The following is a 24,213-nucleotide window of genomic DNA, read 5'->3' as shown; positions in this document are numbered from 1 at the left end:
ACCGACACAAAGGCATTTTCATGACAGGAGCGCTGTACTCAAGGTTTTTAAGGTTTCACAGACTCGAGGTTCAGAATTAGAGTTTAAAGAAACAACTTCAAATAAAACTTTTAAAGTGAGAAGTTTCTTTATTTAAATAATAAAAAAAATCCGAGCAAAGCTCAAAATCTGTGTACATGTCCAGAAAAGACAAAGAATCACTACAGTAAGAGCACATCTGCTCTCAGAGATAATGAGATCATAAAATCAGGTAACAGTTAAAAGGCAAAAATACAAACTTTATTCTAATTTAATCAGAAGGAAAACCAGTGCAGAAAATTATCAGACAAGATCAGATTCTTCAGACTCATGTGCAGCTCTTTGTTCTCATGCAGATTATTAGTGTAGCTAATCATAAAGGTATAATTCTACCCCCCCTTAGCTCACTAGTGCAAGATGTATGATTAAAATATATTTAAATACATCTAAAGAATAATACACTTCTTATGTGGACTGGAGAAGTAAATGCTCCAGAAAAAAGCATCAGTGTGGGAGTCACAAAAGGGTGCAGCTTGACCAACGTGGACATATTATTGTTTGAAAGAACCAAAAAAAACATTAAAACATTAAATTGGATTTTAGCTTCAGTGCAGAACAAACCTGTGAAAGCATCTGTGGAAAAACAGTAAAGAAGCAGAACAAACTGGAAATCTTAGATATTTTCTTTATAAGCATAAGCAGTTTTACATTTTACAAGCTTGGATTTTCATAATGAAATATACAGATTACTGCTGAAAGATAAAAAGCACATCTGGATATGTGTAAATGTTAAAACTGTTTCCAGAGACAGATATTTAATGATGTGCTTTGTTTGTATGAATCTGACCACACACTCGTTCACTTTGTTCATGCTAAAGCTGAATGCTAGCAACAAAAACACTGACACTATGTGTTTGTGCTGAGTTCAGCCTCATGTTGATATCTGAGCACAGAAGAAGTCCTGTGGTTCATGAGGACGGGGATCCATGATACTGGTTTCACTAATCGGACTCTCAAATGCTGTATGTTGCCTTACATCACTGGTGTTGAAGTAGTGATGTCCAGCTGCTCCCTGCTGCTCTCGCTCTCGCTCATTTGCTTGTTGGATGTTTGTCCTCCTGGACGTCTTTCTCACCTGAGCTCGAAAAGTCTTACAGAGGTAAAAGTAAACAACAGGGTCCAGACAGACGTTGAAAACTGACACCATGGCGGCCGCCTCCTGCAGGTAGTACAAAACTCGACCCACAGAGCAGCTGTTCGAAAGAAACACAAAGGGAAGACGAACCAGGTGATACGGGACAAAGCAAACGCAGAAGATGCTGACCAGCACCAACATGTTCCTGCGAGACTTCACCAGCTTCTCAGAGCCAGAGGAGGCCAGCTGCCTCTGCTGTGACTGCAACACCCTGCGGGAGATGCTGTAGTAGAAGAAGACCATGGATATGAAGACCAAGAGGACAATGATTGCAGAGAAGGTGTGGAGGATTTTGTACAGCAGGCTGACTGATGAACTAAAGGAATCAACACAGTAATTAGAGGTCAAAGGTTCCTTGGAGCTGATAAAAAAGCTGATAAAAGTGATTGTTGGAGCCAGGAGAATAACCCAGGTGATGACAGAGATGATTCTCGCAGTTCGTACTGTTCGTACAGTTCCTGAAGGATGTACGATTTTCCGATACCTGCAGACAGAAGAGGAAGGAGGCAGAATACAACTTCACTAATCACAACAGTGCCAAAACTGCAAAAGTAAATACTGAGCCAGAAAAAGGTACATTCATGCTTTTGTGAGGAGCACAGGGTGTGTACTTAACCACTTAATCTAGTTTTTACGTTGTCATGAACTACAGTCTGAAATCAGTAAAGATTCTTACCTATTGGCACCGATGTACGCCATAAATATGATGCTGGCGTACATGTTGAGGAAAAAAGCAGAAGCTCCAACTGTGCAGTGAAGCAGCTGAACCATGGCAGAGCTGCTGATGTAGTGGGCGATGCGCAGTGGCAGAGAGAGGCAGAGCAGGAAGTCAGCAGCTGTCAGGTTCTTCAGGTAGACCATCAAGCTGCTGGATGCCTGCTGCCGAGCCCGACAACAGTAAAACTTCATGATGAAGCCATTGAGGGGTAAACCCACCTGTAGAGACACAGAGAGGACAAGAGAACAGGACGTTTGTAGATGCACAGAGAACCTTAAACCAGTTCCTTAAAAAACCCACAATCTGATTATTTGAAACTTACCAGAAACACCAGACTGTAGACCAGGATAAAGAAAGGGTTGGCTGATGTGTCGACATTACCACAGTTCTGGTCCGAAGCCGATGTCTCGTTTTTTGAGTAAATCATGTTTCTGGACATGAAATAAAAACACTTACAGTTTTTTACAGTCGCTAACAAGCGTTTGTCCAAACAGTTGTCACATTTGCAAAACTCTAAACACAATTAGCACAGGATCGGTCTGTTGTGGCCATACCATTCACACATTTCATGTCGTGTTCACCCAATATGCAGTCAGTGAACACATTTCCACAATGCTTACATTTTCTTAACAGACAAGTTATACCTCCCAACAAAACTATGGACTGTTCTTGTAGTATCTACGAATGTTAACACACAACATCCCACAATAGCAAAAACAATATTCCAAACCGTAGATACAGTATAAAAACCTCTGCCCCTGCAATGATATCAGTACAAAAACAATATCAATATCAAAAATATATCTCAGCTGTAAACAAACAAACAATTGAATAATTGACACACAGCTGATTTATGTTGGGTAAATTGGGCCAACCACACCTTCTTCCATTCTGGCTTAGACTCAGTGGGGTTCATAAGGCAAGACCTTGAGGAGTGATGTTTTTGGAAACAAAAAAAAGACAAACACTGTAATGTCTGGTCGAGGAAGAGTAAGAGCAAGGGGCCCAGAGAGAAGAGCAGGCCCAAGGAGAGGGCAAGGTATAGGTGTAAGAATGCGTGGTGGTGGCATTCCAAGGGCTGCAAGAACAGTAGTCAGTGATGAAATCCGTGCCACTATCATTGACCATGTAATCAACCATGGTCTTTCACTAAGAGAGGCTGGTGAAAGAGTGCAGCCCAATTTGAGGCGGTCAACGGTTGCCTCCATTATACGCACCTTTCAACAAACCAACAGGTAAGTATTGCATTTTACATGGATTGTTCCTATTCTCACTTGACATGTCAATATGGTCATACAGTAATGCATATGTTGAATTGTCTGTCTTTCTAAAGAATGCAACGTCTTCCACCCTCTGGGGGAAGAGGAAAGCTCCTCAGTAATGATCAGGAGCTTGCCATTGTGGAAATGGTTACTGCAAATAATGCAATAAAACTGCGTGAAATACAAACCAGAATTGTGGCGGACCATGAGATATTCGACAATATCGATAGAATCAGCCTCACAACCATTTCGCGGACATTGTCCAAACATAGAGTGCGGATGAAGCAGCTCTACACTGTTCCCTTTGAGAGGAACAGTGAGAGGGTCAAGGAGCTACGACGACAATATGTCCAGGTACAGTGTATATTCAATCCAATGTCCAGTTCTATAAGCTTTGCACTTTGCAAGTAGGTAACCTACACAATACTAGGTTACAGTACAGTATGGTATACAGTACTAACATGACTTACATAAACTTTGTTTCAGAGAGTTATGGAATTGGAGGCCAACCAGGCCCCTCATGAATTCATATACATCGATGAGGCAGGATTCAATCTGGCCAAAAGGCGTCGACGTGGACGGAATGTAATTGGAAAAAGGGCCACAGTTGATGTGCCAGGACAGAGAGGGGCAAACATTACCATGTGTGCAGCAATTGCAAATGCAGGATTACTCCTTCACAAATGTCAGGTTGGACCCTATAATACAGAGCGCTTGCTTGCCTTTCTCAATGATCTCCACCAGCGCCTGGTTCCAGAGCAGGGTCAGGAGGGTGAAAACATGAGGACCTTTGTAATTACCTGGGACAATGTGGCTTTCCATCACTTGCAAGCAATAACAACATGGTTTGAAGTCCACCCAAGATTGGTGAGTCTCTTCCTTCCACCCTATTCACCTTTCCTCAACCCCATAGAGGAGTTCTTTTCTGCATGGCGGTGGAAGGTTTATGACCATCAGCCACATGACCAGATGTCCCTCCTTGAAGCCATGGATGCTGGCTCCAGGGACATCACAGTTGACGATTGCCAAGGGTGGATCCGACATACCAGGCGGTTTTATCCCAGGTGCATCGACTTGGCTGACATCAGATGTGATGTTGATGAAAACATGTGGCCTAACCCTGAAGATCGCAGAGATTAGATGCAACTTTTTTGCCTTTTTTTAGCCCCCCTCCCCCCCTTTTTATCTTGGCTTTTTGCTGTTGTTTTTTTGTTCAGAATGCTCTTGTGTGTTTCATGGATATTTTGTTCACTGTAAGCAATACTGTAAAACTTTCTCTGTCCTATCATACCGTGTTTCTACTGTACCTCCTGTGGTAAACAGTAAAGAAACAAAAACTTGTTTGCTTTTTACTGGAATGCTTTTGAATGTGAACATTACTGTACATGTGGACATACAGTTACCAACCAAGACATTTCTGGTGTCAATATGGTGGATTGCATGTTTCGCATGCAAATACCTGTGAAACTGAAACATAAAAGTCTATGCAGTTTTTGTAATGTCAATAATAGCCAGTATTTTGAAACCTGGTGTACTTTGACTGCATGTACCTTGTGAAGTGAAAACAAGTGTTATTCTTTGACAGACTAATTTCATTTTGAGTCAGATTTATAGTGTTTTTGTACAGTTAGTGTGTGCAGAGAAAGATGTGTTCTAATTTTGAAATGAGGAGTTAGTATATATTTAACAAAGTGTATTTTTGGGAAGGATATTATCCATTTGGCCAATTGTGTTTTGTAGGTGTGGGTCTGTGTTAAGAGTTTAGAAAAAGTATCTGAAGTATGGGTAGGCGCTTGTTAGCGACTGTAAAAAACTGTAAATTTAGTTTCTATGTGATGCATGGTATTCTTATGGTACTTGCTACAGTGTAGCGGCTCGAGTTAGGCTGGACCCGTTGGCCAGCTTACCCTCAGGGTCATTCCACGGTTGATTACATGGTCCACTATTGTAGCTCTGATGTCATCAGCAATTCTATTTCTTACTCTTCTTACCCTTCCTATCCCCCCTCCTCATCTTCCTCTCCCCCCTCGTCGTCCTCCTCTTGTTCCTCCTTGTCCTTGTCGTCCTCTTCATCCTACTTCTTCACCTCCACGTCCTCTTCTTCGGCCTCCTCTACTTCTCACTCTTTCTGCTCCCTCCATTGTACTCCACACACAGAGCTTACCTGTATTATAGTGCTTAGGCTGATTGCAAAGTGAACTAATTATCTAACAAAGTTTTCACATGTGACAGTGTGCCAGACAGTTGGCAAAATAGTGTAAATAATGGCCATAATTGTGTATAGTTTTGCTAGGAGTGCATTGATCATTTGGAAATTGAGTGTAAAGCAGTGAGTTGTGTTTACAGTTCTGCAAAAAGAGTGCTGTGCAGTGGATTGTAGCTACAGTTTTGCAAAGTGTGTGTTACAAAATTGCAAACTGAGTGCAAAGCAGTGTTTGTGCTTTTAGTTTTGCAAACTCAGTGAGTGGTTTTGCTATAAGTATCAATAGTTTTAGAAATTGTGCTATAAGAATCACAGTTAGGGTTTAAGCATTCAGAAAAAACTGTAAAACATGTGGTTATCCTAATTGGGCTTTCATCAAGTCAGCAAGGAGGCACAGAAACGAAGATCAGACACCAACTAGGGAGGACAAGAAAGAAATACACAACAACACTGTCATCCCCTATGTAGCCGGTGAAAAACTCAAGAGAGTCTGCAGAGAGTGAGGAACGCTCAGACCTCTACATTGGAGAGACCGAGCAGCCACTTCATAAACACATTGCACAACATAGAAGAGCCACTTTTTGATCCACCTCCATCTGCATCTAAAGGACAAGGGTCACTCTTTCGAGGATGCCATTTATGTCCACTGTGAACAACCATCTTAGTTATGCTGCAATAGGTGTAGACTGCTGGGGGGATTCCCATGATGCATTGAGTTTTTCCTTTCCAGTCACCTTTCTCACTCACTATGTATTAACAGACCTCTCTGCATTGAATCATATCTGTTATTAACCTCTGTCTCTCTTCCACAGCATGTCTTTTATCCTGTCTTCCTTCTCTCACCCCAACCGGTCGCAGCAGATGGCCCCGCCCCTCCCTGAGCCTGGTTCTGCCGGAGGTTTCTTCCTGTTAAAAGGGAGTTTTTCCTTCCCACTGTCGCCAAAGTGTTTGCTCATAGGGGGTCATATGATTGTTGGGTTTTTCTCTGTATGTATTATTGTAGGGTCTACCTTACAATATAAAGTGCCTTGAGGTGACTGTTGTTGTGATTTGGTGCTATATAAATAAAACTGAGTTGAATTGAATGAAGAGGCTTTCCAGAAGATTTATTGCCAAGAAGCAAAGAAATAGTCAACCAAATACAAATTTTTCCACGTTATGTGTAACCTTTATATATATTTACATGTTTTCATTTTTTTTTGCTGTTTTCATTTCTTTAAAGAAATGTAAAGTTGTTTCTTATGTTTTTGTCTCTTTTGACAAGTGACTTAAGTTTACATGTAATGAAATGTGCTATATAAATAAAGTTGTGTTTGATATTACAGGCTCTTGGGAAGAAACCAGAGCAGTATCAGTGATTTTCTTAGGAAATGTCATATACTCAGTTTTCAGAAGTTTTATTTCCACAGCTTTAAACTAGTTCATAATACTGCAACTCAACTACTAAAAACTTTTGTTTACTTCTTCCCAATGTCTTTCTGTTTTTACATATTTGTCACACTTAAATATTTCAGATCCTCAACCCCATGTAATATTAGACAAAGACATCCTGAGTAAATACAAAACACAGTTTTTAAATGATGATTTAAAAACACAGTGCTGTATGTACGTGGATCATCACTACTGTGTATCACAGTGCAACACAAAGCCAGTTAAACCTCAGTGATATCATTCCCTCCAAGTAGGAAGAATTAATCAGAGGCAACATCAGGAATAGGAATAGTTTAGCAGGTGGTCACAGACCTGTTCTCTCTGTAATTCCCTCCTGACTGATTTTTTTCTGGTTTCCTTATCACTTGTAGCTTGAGCCAGTACATATGGACCATAGGTTTTTTGTTCTCTTGATGGATGAAACCAATAAAATTAGTGCCATGGATCATAATGACTGTCTTCAAACATTATCAACATATTTAAGTATAAGGTAGTTCATCAGTGCACTCGGCACCAGGACATCCTTAGCCTTAGTCACAAAAAGACTTGTAATCATATATTCATATTAGTTTCGTGAACACTGGCAGAAGACAGCTGATTATTTTTGTTCCTTAAGTAAGGATGGGTTAAAAATATCTATTTTTTTCCCCTAAAAAAGTATTAAAGATGTGAGAATGAGAAACTATCAGGACTCACCTCTGGTTCTGCAGCTTTCTGTAAGGAAGTAAAGTTGCTTTGGCTGTTCTCAGAGTGATGGTATGACTGTAGATCAGGAAATATACAGTGACATGGTTCCTCTTTGTCTTCACTGTTAAACTGTCAGAACATATTTCCACTACAGATGAGTCATTTTCTGATCAGCTATTGCTACACTTCTTATTTTAGCGCTGACTCACTTTATTACCACTGATTGATTTTTTACTAATGTCCTTCACCACTTCATCACTGCAGCTAACATGAGACAGCACCTGCAGCCAATTCAAATTGCATGTGAAACCAGTGTCATGAATCCCAAGACTTTGTGAACAACTCAAATATTTCCTCAGCTTACAGATCGGTCAATTGATGATGCTGGGCGAGGGATGCAACGAGGATGATGTAAATCAGGGTTCAATATTAAAGACCAACTCGAGCTACAGCTCCCCCAACGTTCCAAGAGAACGAAAGATAAATCTTGTGAACATTCATTCTTGTTAACTTTAAATTTGATGTCATCATATACTTGAGAAAAAAATATGCAGATGTTTTAGCATTATGGATGATGCTATTAACTGGCATATGTTTGTATCAAGTATCTTGTCATTTTGGGTTTTCTTGTTTTGTTTAACAGGCAACAGATGGACTGAAAAGGACCACAATATTGTTTTGCCCTCCAGGTGGGCACGTCTCAGTAGCTCTGACATTACATGAAAATTATGAATATCAGTGAGTCTGTGGGTTTGGTGGGATTGGATAGACATGTTGCGGGAGCAGGTGGTAATGGTCAGAAATTACATTGGAGTGGTATTTAAATGAATAGTTCTGAGCAGGGCTCCTATTGCTCTTCCTGACAAGCTACAAGCTCCCCTGACACCACTTACAGTCTCCTTACTCTTTCAGGTAGTCACCCTGTGTTCCTCCCTCTTCTTTAGGCAAAATCCAAAAATGTCCTTCCACATTCCTCTTCTTAACACTGCACCTACCGAACACCTCTTCAGCTGCAATCCTCAAAATCTAAAGTCATCTTCAGTACAATAAGTGTGAGCCCTGGTACAGGAGTAGAAGTGGAAACAGGAGGGAAAGAAGTCACCAACACCTGTGATGTTGCAATGAGCTTGACAGAGTGGCAAAGTGGAAGCGATCTAAATCTTGGATTAGTCACCAACACTTGGGAAGCATACATATGTGCAGTAAATGCATTATTTTCTTTCTTTTTTATTTTAGAGGGTTGATTGTTACTGATAATGTCTTGTAAATGATACTATTTGATAATGTGTCATTTGTTTCTGCTGGGACAGTCATTTGTCCATGACTGACGTCTTCTGTTCTCACCGTGGAGCAGCATTATGAAAAGATTTCCTAGAAGCTGTGAGCAGGTTTCAGCAGCTCTTTTTTGTCACAATATGCGCACGTTTTAACCGTGTTGAGAAATCTCACTGTCGTTTCACACATCAGTTCAGTGGAAACAGCAGGAGGAAGTAGCTGGTGTGGTGCAACATATGCAACATACAACATAGAAACAAAAACATGCAAGACATAAATCTGTTTTTAAAGGACGAGCTGACAGAGAAAAACCAAAAAAAAAAAACATGTCATTAAAATCAACTCTGAGTTTGATTCAAAAGTCTGTGTGATTAAGAGCAGTTAAGGGGTCCTGTTTTCTTCTTGTGTACAGACACTGACCATCCAGTGGTGACTCATTTAATGCATGCGTTGCTGAAGACTTTATAAGGATTTAGTGAGTAAACTAACCACACTCAATATCTATAAGTTCTAAAAAGCCCTTAAAAGGCGATAAGTGCATACATGTAGAGGTCACATTGGTCACTGCAGCGGTCATGTTGTTCAAGGCGAGTGAGCTGCACCTCCCAGTGCATGTATGCTGGTGGGACCAGAGCTTTATACAGATTATAAAACAGTTTGGTTAGTTGCAACCTTGGAACTGCATTTAGAACATTTAGTGTTTAAAATACAAGTTTTTATACCATTTAAATAAATGTAGATGATAATTCTAATGGCTGATTCTAGAGTCTAATACTTAAAATAAACCTTAGAATTGCTCAGATGCTTTCTAGTGTAGAACGTAAGTTAAGCATGTTTCTGAATTTTTGTTAGGTTAGCAGGATATAACCTAACATATATGTAAGGTTATATCCTGCTAACCAAACACTTACGCTCTCAGTTTAATGACATAACTGTAGATTGACACAGACGTGTCATTTTCCAATCAGTCGGTTTCTGCTAATTCTCGAGTTAAAAACAATACAACAATACAACAATACAACAGTGCAACATGTACCAGAAACTATGTTTGAGTCATGATGTGACTGCTTAGTGCTCTGGAATACAAATCAGCATAGTACAACTCTTTGATCAGATGTCATTTAGATTAAGCTGTCGATCTTTAGGCCCACAGAAACGCTGATGCAGGAAGTTTGGCTCTCTGAAAGCAGCTGGGCATCTAGTGGAAGTATGTTGTGGATCCAAATCCTTTTGAATTAGCCATTAAACACAGTAAAACTGTGAACCTCTTAGATCCAATCTTCTCAATTGCTCATCTCGCAGAAGATAAAAGGGAAGACCTCTTCACTGGAAAAAAAGGCCATGTTGGATTTACTTGATTCAATAATGGACATTTGTTGCACACAAATGTTTTGGCAGAAAATTAAACAACTGAGTTAAATCAACACAACTTTTTCATATTCAATAAACCTGTGCATTTTGTGTTCCTAAAACACGATTGAAACATGTTCAGATGGAGTAAGTTGAGCTCTTGGGATGTTTTAATCCTTCACGATTTTGTCATTTTATTTCAACACTATTCAATAACTTTTACCCCAATACTACTTGCTCACTTAAATACTACATGTTGTCTTCATATTACATAATGTTCAACAAAGTCTAGATCCTGGTTACCATAAAAATTGAATGGATTTACAATGACTACCATCCTCCGGGTTGCAGGAGGGCTGGGAAATAACCCTGAAATGATAGGTTACGAGGCAGGGTACACCCTGGACACCTCACCAGTCTTTCACATAGAAACAAACAACCATTTCACAGGTAATTTAGAATCACCAGTTAACCCTAACTGCTTGACTTTTAACTGTGGGAAGAAACCAGAATACCCAGAGAGAAGCCACTGCAAACTAGCCAGAATGTGGATTTGAACCCAGGACCTTCTTACTGTGAAGCAACAGCACTAACCACCATGCCAACAATCTAGGAAACACACGAAAGCTATGATTTCTTGTATTTGATGCAGAATTTTTTTGTTTTTGTCCTTGACAGGTTAATCCACAATAAATAGCAACAGCATGCACGTGGTGTGTGTAGTTCTCTGCCTCTTATAACTCCACTGATTTTCCTGCAGTTTGAAATCTTGTGCGATCTTGTGAATTTCATGAGTTCAGCAACTAACCACTCTTACTAGATTGTATCAGGTCGTCTCAACAAGAACAAATTAAGTTTTTGAATTCCATGCAAATCCTACATGATTTAATTACGTTCATAGAAACATGAAATTATTGTGTTCAAATTACAAGTTAGACTTTTTTAATGTAACAACCACCCAACTTACTTTTTTCGGTACACCAAAAAAAGTAGAGGTGGCTGCTCGACTTGACTGAGATGGATGCCTTCCTGAAACCACGATCTAAAGAGCGTGAGTCTGAAACCCGTGCAGTGTCACGGGATTTAACATTGCTATATTATTGACTTACTTCACTTGAACATGATATGAACAATTTAATCTAGCCTCTCTGCATATCATGTAGTTTCTACACTATATAGTTACACTTAACTTTAAAGCACGAGGCAATTGTGTTAAATACACACAAGATGCTTATGTAAATCCAAGAGATGGCCAATACACACACACACACACAGCTACACACACACACGCACACACACACACACACACACACACCCCACATTCCTTCAAGTTGTTTAATTATATAAAATCCCCTCAAAACTTAAATCTCTCTCTCTGACTTACATGACTTAACAAAGTTTAAACTTTTAAATGTTAAAATCACTTCATTACATTTTCTTTGTTATTCTCAGCATATTAAGCAAATTTAAATATTGTTATAAGGTCCACTCCATCTGTCTTTTAATTAAAGTAATTTTGACATACAACCTATTCTGGTGGAGGTTACTGAAAATTATTCTGACATGATGAGGAAACTTTGGTATTTCCACACACACAGCATCAAGGGAATAACATTTTGTAAATGTTTGTGTGCGGTTTGTCACACAGTGTTTTGCTAGTTAAATGTACAGCTGCTGTATCTCTCAGACATAGACAAAGATGTAAGACAGACAGGAGTGGAGAGGAAGAAGAGACGTTATATTTAAAGGTAAGGAAACCGTTCACTGCTCACTGGTTTTTGATAAACTGCAGATTTAAAGACTACATGTAGTGTCATCATTGTTAATAGAATATTGGATCTGTGTATGAATGGGCGAATCAGGGATGCTGTGTAAAATGTTTTGTCTGTTGACATTTATATTTTCAAATGTCAAGAAGTCAAACAAAGCAAGAACACACAATGACGCATTTTTAATTTTATTCATCAAAATTATTTATTAATCAAACAGACATAACATTGTTGTTTTTCATCCCCTCAAAGAAATTCATCTTCAAAACACCACAGATATCACATAGAAATGATATCTCAGCTCTGTAGAGGAGGGAATCACAATAAAGCAGTTTATTTCAAGTTGTAGATTCAAGCTGCTCTTCATACTTTGGGCCACAAGATGTCACCAAAGAGCACGGTGTTGAAAGGGTTCGAGTAATGAAACCTTTTTCAATACTAGCTTCAGAAGTTCTGTTCTGTTCCTCATATCAAAAGCTGCTAAAAGGCATCTTTTAAGTTAAGCATCACTGTAGATAAGGAAACACACGGTGACCACTCTGCTACTGTTACGGTCGCTGACCTCTAGGCTCTCCCCATGTGAGAGAGCTTTTTGTCCTCCTTCTGTGTTGCTGCTATGCCTCGTAAGCACAGCTGAGATGTCTTGCAGCTTGTAGGCCACTGAATAAAGACTGCCATCTCAAAACACCATGCCCTTTTTCTTTCCATTTTCCTGGGCGTTGAGTTGCGGTGATTTGGATGGGCTGTGGTTGTGTGAAACTTTTAACAGTTGGTGTGACTGTTTCTTTTGTTCTTTTAAAGGTGTGTCTTTATATGAGTAACTGTAATCAGTCAGAAAACAGTTGTATTGGGCAGAGTGCACCTTAGGAAAAAAGGTTTCTTCCTCACTTGGTTTCTTGTCTTTTTAAATAATGTATCCTTTTTATTGGAAGGATGACTGCATATTAACCAAATTCACTTTTGCTCTATTAGGCAAAATTGCTTAATAATACTTACAGTTCAAATACAGTCTCCATCACTGGTTACTACAACAGAGTGTTAGGGCCACATTGAGGAGAGAAAATATTCATCGTTTTGACAATAATGTTGAAATTTTAACATTAAGGTCAAAAATCTATTTTGGAAAAAAAGCCAAAATTCGGCTTTTTTCAAGAAAAAGTAAATGTGGAGATTAAAGTTGTGTCAAGTCAAACTGCTACAGTTGCTATAGCCTCTGAGTTAGTGAAATCATACTTCAGAGTCTGTTTTAGCAACAAGGAAATGACTTCCGTTTAGCACATAAACACGGCGTGATGAAAAGATGGCGTAGAAAGCTGCATTTTTACGCACAAGTGCGGAAGAGTTGGCTGGATTTGTACCAAAGGAAATGTCTGGCAGTGCACAGATGCGAGGTTATCATTGGTTACATCCTCGTGCATTAAAGACGATGTATGTTGTATCACAAGGCAGCTGATTCAAATTGTTTCATTAACTCAAGTACAAAAGGCATTTTGTAGAGGCTTTAGCATCCATGGCAGTTTGCCACGAAACTGTTATCCTCCCATTTAAACTGAATTTTGACTTTATTTTCAAAATGATAAACAATATATTTTTTTCCTTGATGTGATCCTAATGCTCATCGGTAAGTTACTGTCAGGTAACAGTAAAAATCTTAATGATGACAGCAGTAATTTTTTATATCTAATCTCTAGAGTCTCTTCAGAGTCTATCACTACACACCCACTGAGTGTTGTAACATAAGCAACACTCAACACTTTCCTGTTGCAACTCAAAGGGTTGTTTTCAGAATTTAATGCACCAACTAAACAGCCAACAACTGTCATTTCTGTCAAAATGAATATATAATGTACAAGCGTGAGTGTCTATGTTGAATCATCTAGGTAAGGAAATCTTAAAAAGTTGATTCTGTTCATCTGGACGTACTGTTTTTAGTCTGAGAAATATTTTGTCACTCATCCAATTGACTTCTTCAGGTAGGTGCACGGTTTTCTTAAACCAGAACGACTTAACATGGGAATTGCTGTTACTACTCAGTGACAATATTTTGAGAAGATCAGAGATTTTATTATGGAGGCAGATGAAACAATGGTCTTGTATGATGTTACATCTCTCTTCACTTGTGTGCAAGTCATTGAAGCATTGGTTGTAGTTTGTAAGAGATTACAGGATGACCCCAACCTCAGCAACAGGACCACTCTCAGCACTGACCAAGTGTGTTTGTTCTTGAAACTGTCTTCATTCCTCATATTTCAGGGTAAGTACTGCAGGTACAAAAAAAAGTGAGAGAGAGGGTGACAGAAAGAAATATAAACAAGCAAGGTTCCGGTTGTTCACTTCAAAGATCTGGCTCCAAGGCTACGTTCACACTGCAGGCGAAAGTGCATCAAATCCGATTATTTTTGACCCTATGCAACACATATCCGATCATGGTATGACAGTGTGAACGGCACAAATCCGATATTTTCAAATCTGATCTGGGTCACTTTCGTATGTGGTACTGAATCCGATACATATCCGATGTTTTAGAAAGCGACTGCTGTTTGATGGTCATGTCGCATTAAATCCGTCTTTTACGTCGCCCACACAAGACAGACACCAATTATCAGCGCCGTTGAAGACAAACAAGAAAGCATGGCGGCGGAAACTGGAGGCAGAGCGAGTTAATGGACAGAAGCTGAGGTTTTGGACTTGATTAGCATATGGGGAGACAATTCTAAAGAAATTGACAGTCTACTGCAACAACACCTACTACTACTAGCTCTGTAGCCCCATTTTTACTTCCGTAAACAGAGCACATTGTGTGTGACATCTTCTTTTGCACATGCAGGCCGCTTTTAGAGCTATGAACGTTCACACTAGAGCGCATTTGCGGTCACATTTCATTTGTAGTGTGAACAACCAGACAAAAAATATCGGATGTGATGAAAAAATCGGAATTGAGCATTAAGACCTGCAGTGTGAACATAGCCTTAGAGCCGACACATCACTAGTTACCATGACAATGTACCAGGATAGTACCATGTGATTGCCAAACCCATGGCCACACTTTAAAGTTTGTAACACTTGTATTTTCATTCCTTTTTTGAACACAATAACACACTTTAGTTTCCAATAAGTTTATTGATTAGTTTGGATACATGTGTTCTTTACTTATGTATTCATATCAGTTCATTACTTTGATTTTGGCTAACTTTTGTTTCTTTTACTTCTAACCTGCCATGATCCAGGGAGTTGCCAGACAAAGGTGGAGGCTAGGGTTTGAAACCATTAAATGCAAAGAGGGATAATTGGACGGCACCACCACTTCCTGCTGAAGGGGAGAATGTGTGTTTTCTTTAATTAAATACAAAGTATTTGTATTTAATTAAATATTGAGTTTGGGGTTTATTAGTTTTGATTTTCTTCTTTGGTGTTTATTATCAAACCAGACTGTACTGCACTGTTTGTTGTTTACAATTTTGTTTTGTTTAGTTACCCCGCTTGTGTCATAGTGGTCTGATCAGCCATTATATATACCTCTGTGTGTCATTTCATGTTTAAGTCAGTTATGTTTGTTTGGGCTGTTGCTTGGTTTGCTAAGTTTGCAGGCTTTGCCTGAGTTTAGTTTTGTTTCATTGACCTCTTTCATTAGCTCAATATTTATTACTTTTGTAAACATAATTTTTGGGTTAAATGGCAACCCTATTTTTCAAATCATTCCTGTGACTCCTCCTGTTTTCAACTCAGTCCATCACATACCAACAAAATGAAGATGTATACAGAATTAATGGAAAGCCACAGAAAACGAAAGTCGTCCTCTTCTACCGAGCCACCTATGAAAAATGCAGATTCTTTCACTGGCTCAAGGCGGGTAACGCAAGCAACGTTTGAGAAGCTTCTGCTTATATCAATAGTTGATGCCACTGCTGCAGAAGCTACCAATGTTCAATACAAGAGGCTGTCTTGGTCTGCTTTTGCAAAATGTCAAGCTCTGTGGAATAAAACCAGTAGGTCAATCATGGCTTATGAAAGAGTGGAACGTGAGTGCAAGTTGCAGTTTCTTTGACCCAACCAGACTCATGGGAGCTCCCTGTTGTGTGCATTCATAAAGAGCAAGGAGAGAAAGCAATCTGCAATGTTTCCACTCCATAAAGATGTAAGTTGATGAAACTTGTTTTTAACCTCCTAGGACCTGGTGTCCACATATGTGGACATCACATTTTGGGACGTCTAGACCAAAATACTTAATTTTTCTCTACAAGGGCCTGATATCCACTTATGAGGACATTATGCTGCCACTGTTCTATCAAAATTTGAAACAAATGCCCTCATGTGGGTCTCGTTTTCTCAAAAACAAAAATTAGGTCAAAACAAAACAGGTAATTATTTGTTTTTACATTCTTTAGGTCCCAATCAACGCAAATAGCAAAGAAAAATTAAAAATGCATGCCATGAAAGAGTTCGGGTCTTAGGAGGTTAAATAATATTGTGTGAATTTTTGGATACTCGACCCACCTCTGGTCATAACTTACCTGTTAGCTCGGGGTGCAAATGAGGAGACATGGCATTATCATGGCATTATCATCATCTGAGTGGACAGAATCAGATTGATTGTAAATATCTGTGTATCTGAAACTGTAATGTTTTCTTAATATTTCAATAAATCAGATCTGATTTCAAACAAAGTCTACTGATCCAGGACTGGAAATATCGGCTATTCGATCTACTGCACCCATTTGTAATCCTGTTTCTGAGCCGCTCACATCACTTGACATTTTCTAAGTACAGGTCATTTCACATAAATTTATCAAACACCTCCCATCTGACCAACCCTTAGTTACAGGAAATAACACCACTGTCTGTAACAAAGTGAATCCACCTTAACACCACCTGTGTTTGTGTGACTACACTCCCACTGTTGGGAACCTGACAAATAACCAGAACAAAGTCTGGAATAAAAGCTGACAGACAGGTGCAATGCTGAGTCACACTTTATTTTCTGAGCTTAATGCTGTGACCTGTTTGGTGGCACCTAAACGACTTAACTCTGGAATTAAACACACCCTCGTTTATGGGTGAAGCAACAGCCTTTGTAAAGTGAAGGTGAATGAAGTTCCGCCCCTCACATCACTTACCTGAGACAAACAAGGAAACAGATTATTTTTCTTCTTCAGTGCAGAGAGACGCACAGACGATCAGACTGAGCTCAGACCAAACTAGCAGCTTCCTCTGAGTGAGTCCAGCTACAGGAGAGAAAAGTGGAAAACTCCAACACTGCTGCTTCAAGCTGCTGACGCTCCACACACTGAATGTGAGTTTGAGCAAAAACACGACTCAAAGGAAGTTTCAGTGAAGGTGGTAGAGGAGGGAGGGGAGCCAGGACTGACTGTACTTCCTGTCTGCTGTTTTCAGCTTCACTCACAGACTCAATGGCTTCCAGATCAGAGGAGGATCTCTGCTGTCCGGTCTGTCAGGAGGTCTTCAGAGATCCTGTTCTTCTGTCATGTAGCCACAGCTTCTGTAAAGATTGTCTGAAGAGATGGTGGAGAGAGAGACTAATACACGAGTGTCCAATTTGTAAGGAAATATCAGTTTATGATCCACCTTTAAACCTGGCTTTAAAGAACCTGTGTGAGTCGTTCTTACAGGAGAGAGATCAGAGAGCTTCAGAGGCTCTCTGCAGTCTGCACTCTGAGAAACTCAAACTCTTCTGTCTGGACCATCAGCAGCCAGTGTGTGTCGTCTGCTGTGGCTCAGAAAAACACACCAATCACAGATTCAGACCCATCGATGAAGCTGCACAACAACACAAGAAGGAACTTCAGGAAACTCTGGAGCCCTTAAAGAAGAAGTTAAAGGTTTGTGAAGAAGTTCAAGTGAAGTTTGATCAAACAGCAGAACACATTAAGGTCCAGGCCCGATACACAGAGAGGCAGATTAAGGAGCAGTTTAAGAAGCTTCACCAGTTTCTAGCAGAGGAAGAGGAGGCCAGGCTGGCTGCACTGAGGGAGGAAGAGGAGCAGAAGAGTGGGATGATGAAGGAGAAGATGGAGGCTCTGAGCAGAGAGATAGCAGCTCTTTCAGACACAGTCAGAGCCACAGAGGAGGAGCTGAGAGCTGAAGACGTCTCATTCCTGCACAACTACAAGGCTGCAGTGGAAAGAGTCCAGCGCTGCCCCCTGCTGGATGATCCACAGCTGCCCTCAGGAGCTCTGATAGACCAGGCCAAACACCTGGGCAACCTGACCTTCAACATCTGGAACAACATGAAGGACATGGTCTCCTACACTCCTCTCATTCTGGACCCAAACACTGCTGGTCCACAACTCATCCTGTCTGAAGATCTGACCAGTGTGAGACGAGGAGGAGAGAAGCAGCAGCTTCCTGATAATCCAGAGAGGATTGAGAGTTATGGCTCTGTCCTGGGCTCTGAGGGCTTTAACTCAGGGACTCACAGCTGGGATGTTGATGTTGGAGACAGTACAGGGTGGTTACTGGGTGTATCAGCAGAGTCTGTGCAGAGGAAGGGACACATACAATCTGGATTATGGGAGATATTGTTTGATGGAAGTAAATACTACAAACACTCACCACCAGCTCCTGTCACTGCTCTCTCAGTACGGAAGAAGTTCCAGAGGATCAGAATGAATCTGAACTGGAACAGAGGAAAGCTGTCGTTCTCTGATCCTGATACTAACACACACATACACACCTTCACACACACTTTCACTCACAGGATGTTTCCATACATTAACACTTATGATAAACTGAAGGTGTGTCCGTTGAAGGTGTCAGTGTCAGTGCAGCAGATGAGTTGAGGATGATGATGTTTCTAATGTTGTTTCCTGTCAGTGAGTTGAAGCTGTTAAACTGCAGCTGTCCTCCTGCTGCCTCGTTGTTCCAAAGCTCTTTGTTTCTCTTTTAGTTTCACTCTTTCTTTCTGTTTCTGCTGTCCACCTTTTCACATGGAAAATCATTTCACTGTTTCTCACTGAATGACTCCCCAAACTAGATTTGAAATTCTATCAAGTTTCTAATCATTACAAGTGATTCATGTTTCTATTTGATGTGTAAATGGAGATGATTTAGTTTGCTGGGATATGGACTGACATGTGTTGAATGGGAGGAGCAGTTTGTTGTTGTCTTCTTGTCTGTTTATGACAACAATAAATATGTTGTTGAAACAATGATTCATGTTTAACTCCATATATGAAATGTTTCTGATCTTTGAATTCTGTTTGATTAAAGACTTTCTTCATGACACAAATGAGATTTCAGTGTATTAATAGAACTAAATAAGCTCAGAGTTGAAAGGCTGGAGTATTATGTACGTGCTACACTGTCAGGATCTTCAGGGGGATTCAAAGGGAAACATCAAACTGCTGTAATGAGATAAACTAGTGTAGATAAAAATATCTGAGCTTTATTTATTTATTTATTTTTTAGAAAGAGGGGCAATACATATTAATGAACATTTTAACAAATGTAAATATGCCAGATTATAGCCTTGGGCTAATTTCCATCTGCAGACCCTCTGGCAGGTTGGTGTTAAACACAAGTTAGTAAAAACATACAGAGACACTATTTACAGGTCATGTGACAAGGACAAAAACAGTGATCACATTATACTAGAACAAACAATGACAAGGAGAGTGGACACCGAGGACAGTATAGATAACAATAACGGAAACACATCAATTATATTGCACAAACCCCAGTATTGTACATGCCCTGACCGTCGTGATATTGCGTTCACCCATTGCACTAACAGTTGTTTCCCTTTTTGTAATACACTAACTCTTTTTCCCGTCCAATATAAAACATGATTATTAAACATGATTGCATGTTTGTGTGTCCCTCAGCTGCCCTTTTAAGTGACTCTTAAAGATGGGTAGACTTGTACTTTCCCTCACTGACAGTGGAAGACTATTCCAGAAGCTCACTCCCTGATATGACAGAGCATTCTGTGAAAAGGTGGTCCACCTGAGTGCCAGTTCACAATCACCTCTAACAGTGGCTCGAGTCAGTCGAGACCCGGCAACACTGCTAGACTTTTGTTTAATAAAATCACTCATTGGTGGAGGCGCCAGACCATGTATAACTTTGTATATTAGACAGGCAGATTTAAATAATTTGAAATTAGTAAAATTTAAAAACTTGTATTTTTCTAAAATTTGACAATGGTGATATGAAAAAGGTTTTTTTATCTAATATTTTCAATGCTCTTTTGTAGCATACTTCAATTGGCCCAATAGCAGCAGAGCTCGTATAGGACCAACTTGTAATACAATATTCAATATGAGCCAGTATCATAGAGTGCAGGAATGTAATCGCTGCGGTCTGTTAATGATTGTCTAAAGTTCTGTATATTAACATTTACAGTTTTCACTACTTTTTTAATGTGTTTTTTAAAGGATAATTTAGAGTCTAGTAGCACTCCCAAATACTTAAATTCCTCAACATTAATTAATTCTTGTGCACCCAAGCAGACTTTTACTGCAGCCACGGTTGTTTTAGGTTTACTAAAAAACATTGATACGGTATTTTTAAAATTAAGGCACAAGCATGAGTCATTCAGCCATTTTTGTAAATCATGTAATGCCAGTGAAAGCTGATGGGCTGCATCATCTTGCGTAAAAATTACCGTATCATCCGCATACATAATCGTGTCCACATTTTTGCACACATTAGGCAAGTCATTTACATAAAGTGAAAATAACAGGGGGCCTAGAATTGAACCCTGGGGGACACCTTGCATACAGTAAAGATAGGGTGACTTGCTATTCTTTATTTGCACGCATTGTTTTCTATCTGATAGATAAGACTGTACCCATTTAACAGTGTGATTACTAAAGTTAAATGTCGACAGTCTAGACAAGAGCTTAAGATGATTCACAGTGTCAAACGCACGCTTGAAATCAAGAAAAACAGCCGCAACATAACTGCTCTTGTCTAAGTAAGATTTCACTCTCTCAACAAAAACACAGACAGCCGTTTCAGTTGAATGAAGAGTGCGAAATCCGAATTGCATAGGGTGCAAACCCGGATTGGAGTCATTAAGATGTTTGATGATAGAGTTAGCAACCCACTTTTCTGCTATCTTTGAAAAGATAGGGAGTATGCTAATAGGTCGATAATTAGCAGGGTCTGTTTTATCACCTGATTTATAAATTGGTGTAACTTTTGCCACCTTCCAACTCAGAGGAACGACTGCCTGTGTGATTGATAAATTAATAAGATGGGTCACAGGCACCAAAAAACAAGATTTATAATGCTTTAGTATCAAAGCAGAGCGTGTCGTCCAGCCGGAGGAATATCTCCAACTGCTTCACATGGAAACATCAGCAGGAAGTTTGTAATGACGGAGCTCGTTTAATCAGCTAGTTTTTCCTTTATTTACAGCAGAAGAAGAACTGAAAGTGTGTGTGGATTCAGAGCGCTCGCTGTCAGTACAAATAAAGGAGGGGAAGAGATTTAAAGGGGCAAAGCGCAGTTTTTAGAGCCTTAAAGAGAAATCACATTTCCAGTCTGAATCCTGAAAACTTCACATGATGATCCAACATGAACGGGCATTCACAATCACTTCCTGTGTGCTTTAATAAAGCATCTGAGGATAAAATCAATCTCATTTTCACTTCTTTTCACCCTGCTGTCAGTCTCATTCTCAACACTCAAACACACAAAAAGATTGATGTCTTTATGTCTTTCATTTGTGAACGAGCACATAAATATTTGCTAAAAATAAAAAGAGTCATCCAATAACTGAATGAAGAACAAATCAATCTATTTTAAAGTGTCATTAAAACAAACAGTTCAAAGCAGGAAATAAAGTGTCTGTTCACAGCACCAACAAAGCAAGTCTTCACGAATAAAGTTGCTCCACCATTTTCCTTCATGCTGTCCAACCACTGCCAGAAGATTTAGACCCCACTGTGTCATTTTCAGCTGTGAACACGTTATCACCACATAGACGTTCAAAGTGATTTGATAGAAACCTCAATCCACAATGAAATCCTAGCCACAGAATCTCAGTTTCTGGGAAAACCATCAAGCTCTACATTACACTGCATTTTTCAGGGTAAAGTCCTCCACTGATATTGGTGCAAAACTAACACACTGCTGACTGTTTTATCACTACATCCACTTTGACATTTGACCTACTTCAGTTTTTTTGTGTGGAAAGTATCATCATCGTCATCGTTATTTTGACCTTTGGCTTATTCCATTTGACATATTATGTGTGAAGAGTATCATTATTGACTCTACAATCTTCAGTTATTCAGTGTGTTTATTAAAATCAAAGGTGTGTGAGCAGCTCAGTTATACCAAATGAACATCATCTCTTTGTGTGTGTGTGTAATAATTACATTACTATTAATGTAACTACTATAATTAATAATTATTACATAGTTGTTTACTTTGACTATTATTGTTTTCTAAAGAAAACAACTTTATCTAAAAAATTAACTACAAATTGATCTAGCTGAAATTTTAACTTTATTAAGGGGTGGTGATTGCTCAATTTATGCAAAAAGATTTTGAAATATTTTAATCCATGTGTCCAAATCCCAAAAACATTGTCCGAATACCGTAAAATAAATTAGTGGTAATTTCTAAAATTGTCGTTTCCCAGTGGGACGTATAAATATCCACGTAGTGCACAACCTGAGATTTGGAGAAAAAAGGAATCCTCAAATTGAAAATCATTTCTAGTCAAAGTTCATTTTAATAATTTTAAAATATTATCATCAGAACGTGTAAAATCATATTTTATTTAAATATTTTATCAACTGCCAATAAGCCCAACCTTGTGTCTATGTTGGTACAGAGGAACTCCACATCCATCGTAAAAAGTAAGGCGTCACATGGATCATTCACATCTTTCAATTTGTCAATAAAGTCATATGTATCTTTCACATAACTAGGGTGCATTAAACGGATGAGACAAGGAATTTAGAAAAGACTCTATATGCTGTAATCCTGAATGATTCACAGTCCCAATCACTAACAATAGGGATCTTAAATGGAACAGACAAGGTTTCTGGAGGTTTATGAATCTTAGGTGAAAGATAAAACCGGCGAGGATGAGGAAAAATCGGAGCAGACAGATATTTTTCCCGAGACTTGGAAATATAACCCTCTTCTTTCAACTCCCTCACAATACTTCTGACAAGACTCTGAGTCTCTTTCACCTTCTTTTCAACACAACAGGTGCAGTTTAGTGTATTACTGCCTCCTGCTGGAACACGTATGTCATTGTTAGTGAATCACTTGAACTATTGCCTACATCCCAGCTAAGTGGTCAAAGGTCTTAATATCTCGCCTCATGTGAGTAAAAACTATAAGAGTGCTAAAACAGAGCTTTTCTCTTTTCCTAAAAAATTATTTATTCGTAATAAAAAATAAAAAATAAAATAAAATAAAAGAAGTAGTGGTGTAGTTGGTTAATCACCGATCAAAATATAACCCATGTTAAACATAACATAACTTATTTGTGATTTTACTGAGAGTTAGTTATGCTCAATACTGACATGTTGAATGTAAATAAAATAAAGTAAATATGTTCAAGTTAACCAGTATTGTAACTACAGGGTCCAACAAACAGTGGCCACACCTACTGATGTCTTCTGAAGTTTATTTCTCTCTCTTATTTTCTTCAGACACTGTGAAAACTAAAGAAAACACAAAGAAACAACTTAAATATCTCTGACCTTATCAAAGTCTCACATGTTAGGGTCCATAAACAGTCTTGAGCTGCAGAACAGAAAAAAAAAAGATTGAGCTTTGCTGTGACGCCGAGACAAATCCCGCTAGTGGATCACAATCAAGTGTGTTTGTTTTTGGAACTGTGTGCACCTACTTCACATACAAGGGTCAGTTCTACAGGCAGAAACATGGGTGTGCAATGGGCTCCCCAGTTTCACCCATCATGGCCAATTTGTACAATGGCCAATTTTTTTTTCTGCTCTTGCTCTTGACAAAGGCGGTCACACTTTTCTCCTCCTCCTCCTCTCCCTTAGCTTCCCTGCTTAGCCTCTTATGTCCTTGTCTAGTCTCGTGTATTTTGTATTACTTTTCCCTGGAACAATCTCTCACAGTCTGTTCTCTAAAACCTAAAAGAGGAATTATGGATTGGATCAACTGGTCCCTAAATGCAATTGACACCCCTTTCTCAACGAGAAGTCTGGGCTTGGGTGAGCCTGAGTGCTGAAGATATCTACCTATTTGGAACCATGGTAACAGGGTTCTGGCTGATTGGAGCTGGCTTGGCCCTGGCTTATCGAAGACTTAAGGCTGCCTGCTGGGATTGAAACGATGGGAGAGGC

At 39.3% G+C, this 24,213-nt stretch overlaps 2 protein-coding genes, 1 long non-coding RNA gene and 1 pseudogene across 4 annotated transcripts; 2 read left to right on the top strand and 2 right to left on the bottom strand.

The window, feature by feature from the left end:
• Window positions 1-104: 104 nt before the first annotated feature.
• LOC113019717 (P2Y purinoceptor 14-like) lies at window positions 105-7,930 on the bottom strand (annotated as a pseudogene). The gene is made up of 4 exons (XR_013906605.1): window positions 7,524-7,930; window positions 2,254-2,362; window positions 1,890-2,149; window positions 105-1,697 (listed from the first exon to the last, which is right to left on the bottom strand). The product of XR_013906605.1 is annotated as a P2Y purinoceptor 14-like (transcript).
• Window positions 2,395-4,545, top strand: LOC145425844 (uncharacterized). Its single transcript, XM_080299241.1, has 3 exons — window positions 2,395-3,166; window positions 3,265-3,547; window positions 3,680-4,545. The coding sequence occupies exons 1-3, from the start codon at window positions 2,904-2,906 to the stop codon at window positions 4,331-4,333; spliced, it is 1,200 nt and encodes a 399-aa protein (XP_080155367.1). The 5' UTR covers window positions 2,395-2,903; the 3' UTR covers window positions 4,334-4,545.
• A 795-nt stretch (window positions 7,931-8,725) lies between the features above and the next one.
• Window positions 8,726-9,475, bottom strand: LOC145426110 (uncharacterized). The gene is made up of 2 exons (XR_013906868.1): window positions 8,946-9,475; window positions 8,726-8,885 (listed from the first exon to the last, which is right to left on the bottom strand). It is a non-coding gene; the product is annotated as an uncharacterized LOC145426110 (long non-coding RNA).
• A 6,713-nt stretch (window positions 9,476-16,188) lies between these two features.
• Window positions 16,189-19,154, top strand: LOC113019729 (nuclear factor 7, ovary-like). Its single transcript, XM_080299240.1, has one exon. The coding sequence runs from the start codon at window positions 17,317-17,319 to the stop codon at window positions 18,703-18,705; it is 1,389 nt and encodes a 462-aa protein (XP_080155366.1). The 5' UTR covers window positions 16,189-17,316; the 3' UTR covers window positions 18,706-19,154.
• Window positions 19,155-24,213: the final 5,059 nt, after the last annotated feature.

The sequence above is a fragment of the Astatotilapia calliptera genome, chromosome 3 (assembly GCF_964374335.1).
Source record: "Astatotilapia calliptera chromosome 3, fAstCal68.1, whole genome shotgun sequence".
NCBI lineage: Eukaryota > Metazoa > Chordata > Actinopteri > Cichliformes > Cichlidae > Astatotilapia > Astatotilapia calliptera.
The sequence above is the reverse complement of the archived record's forward strand: the minus strand, read 5'-3'. Positions and strand labels throughout refer to the sequence as shown.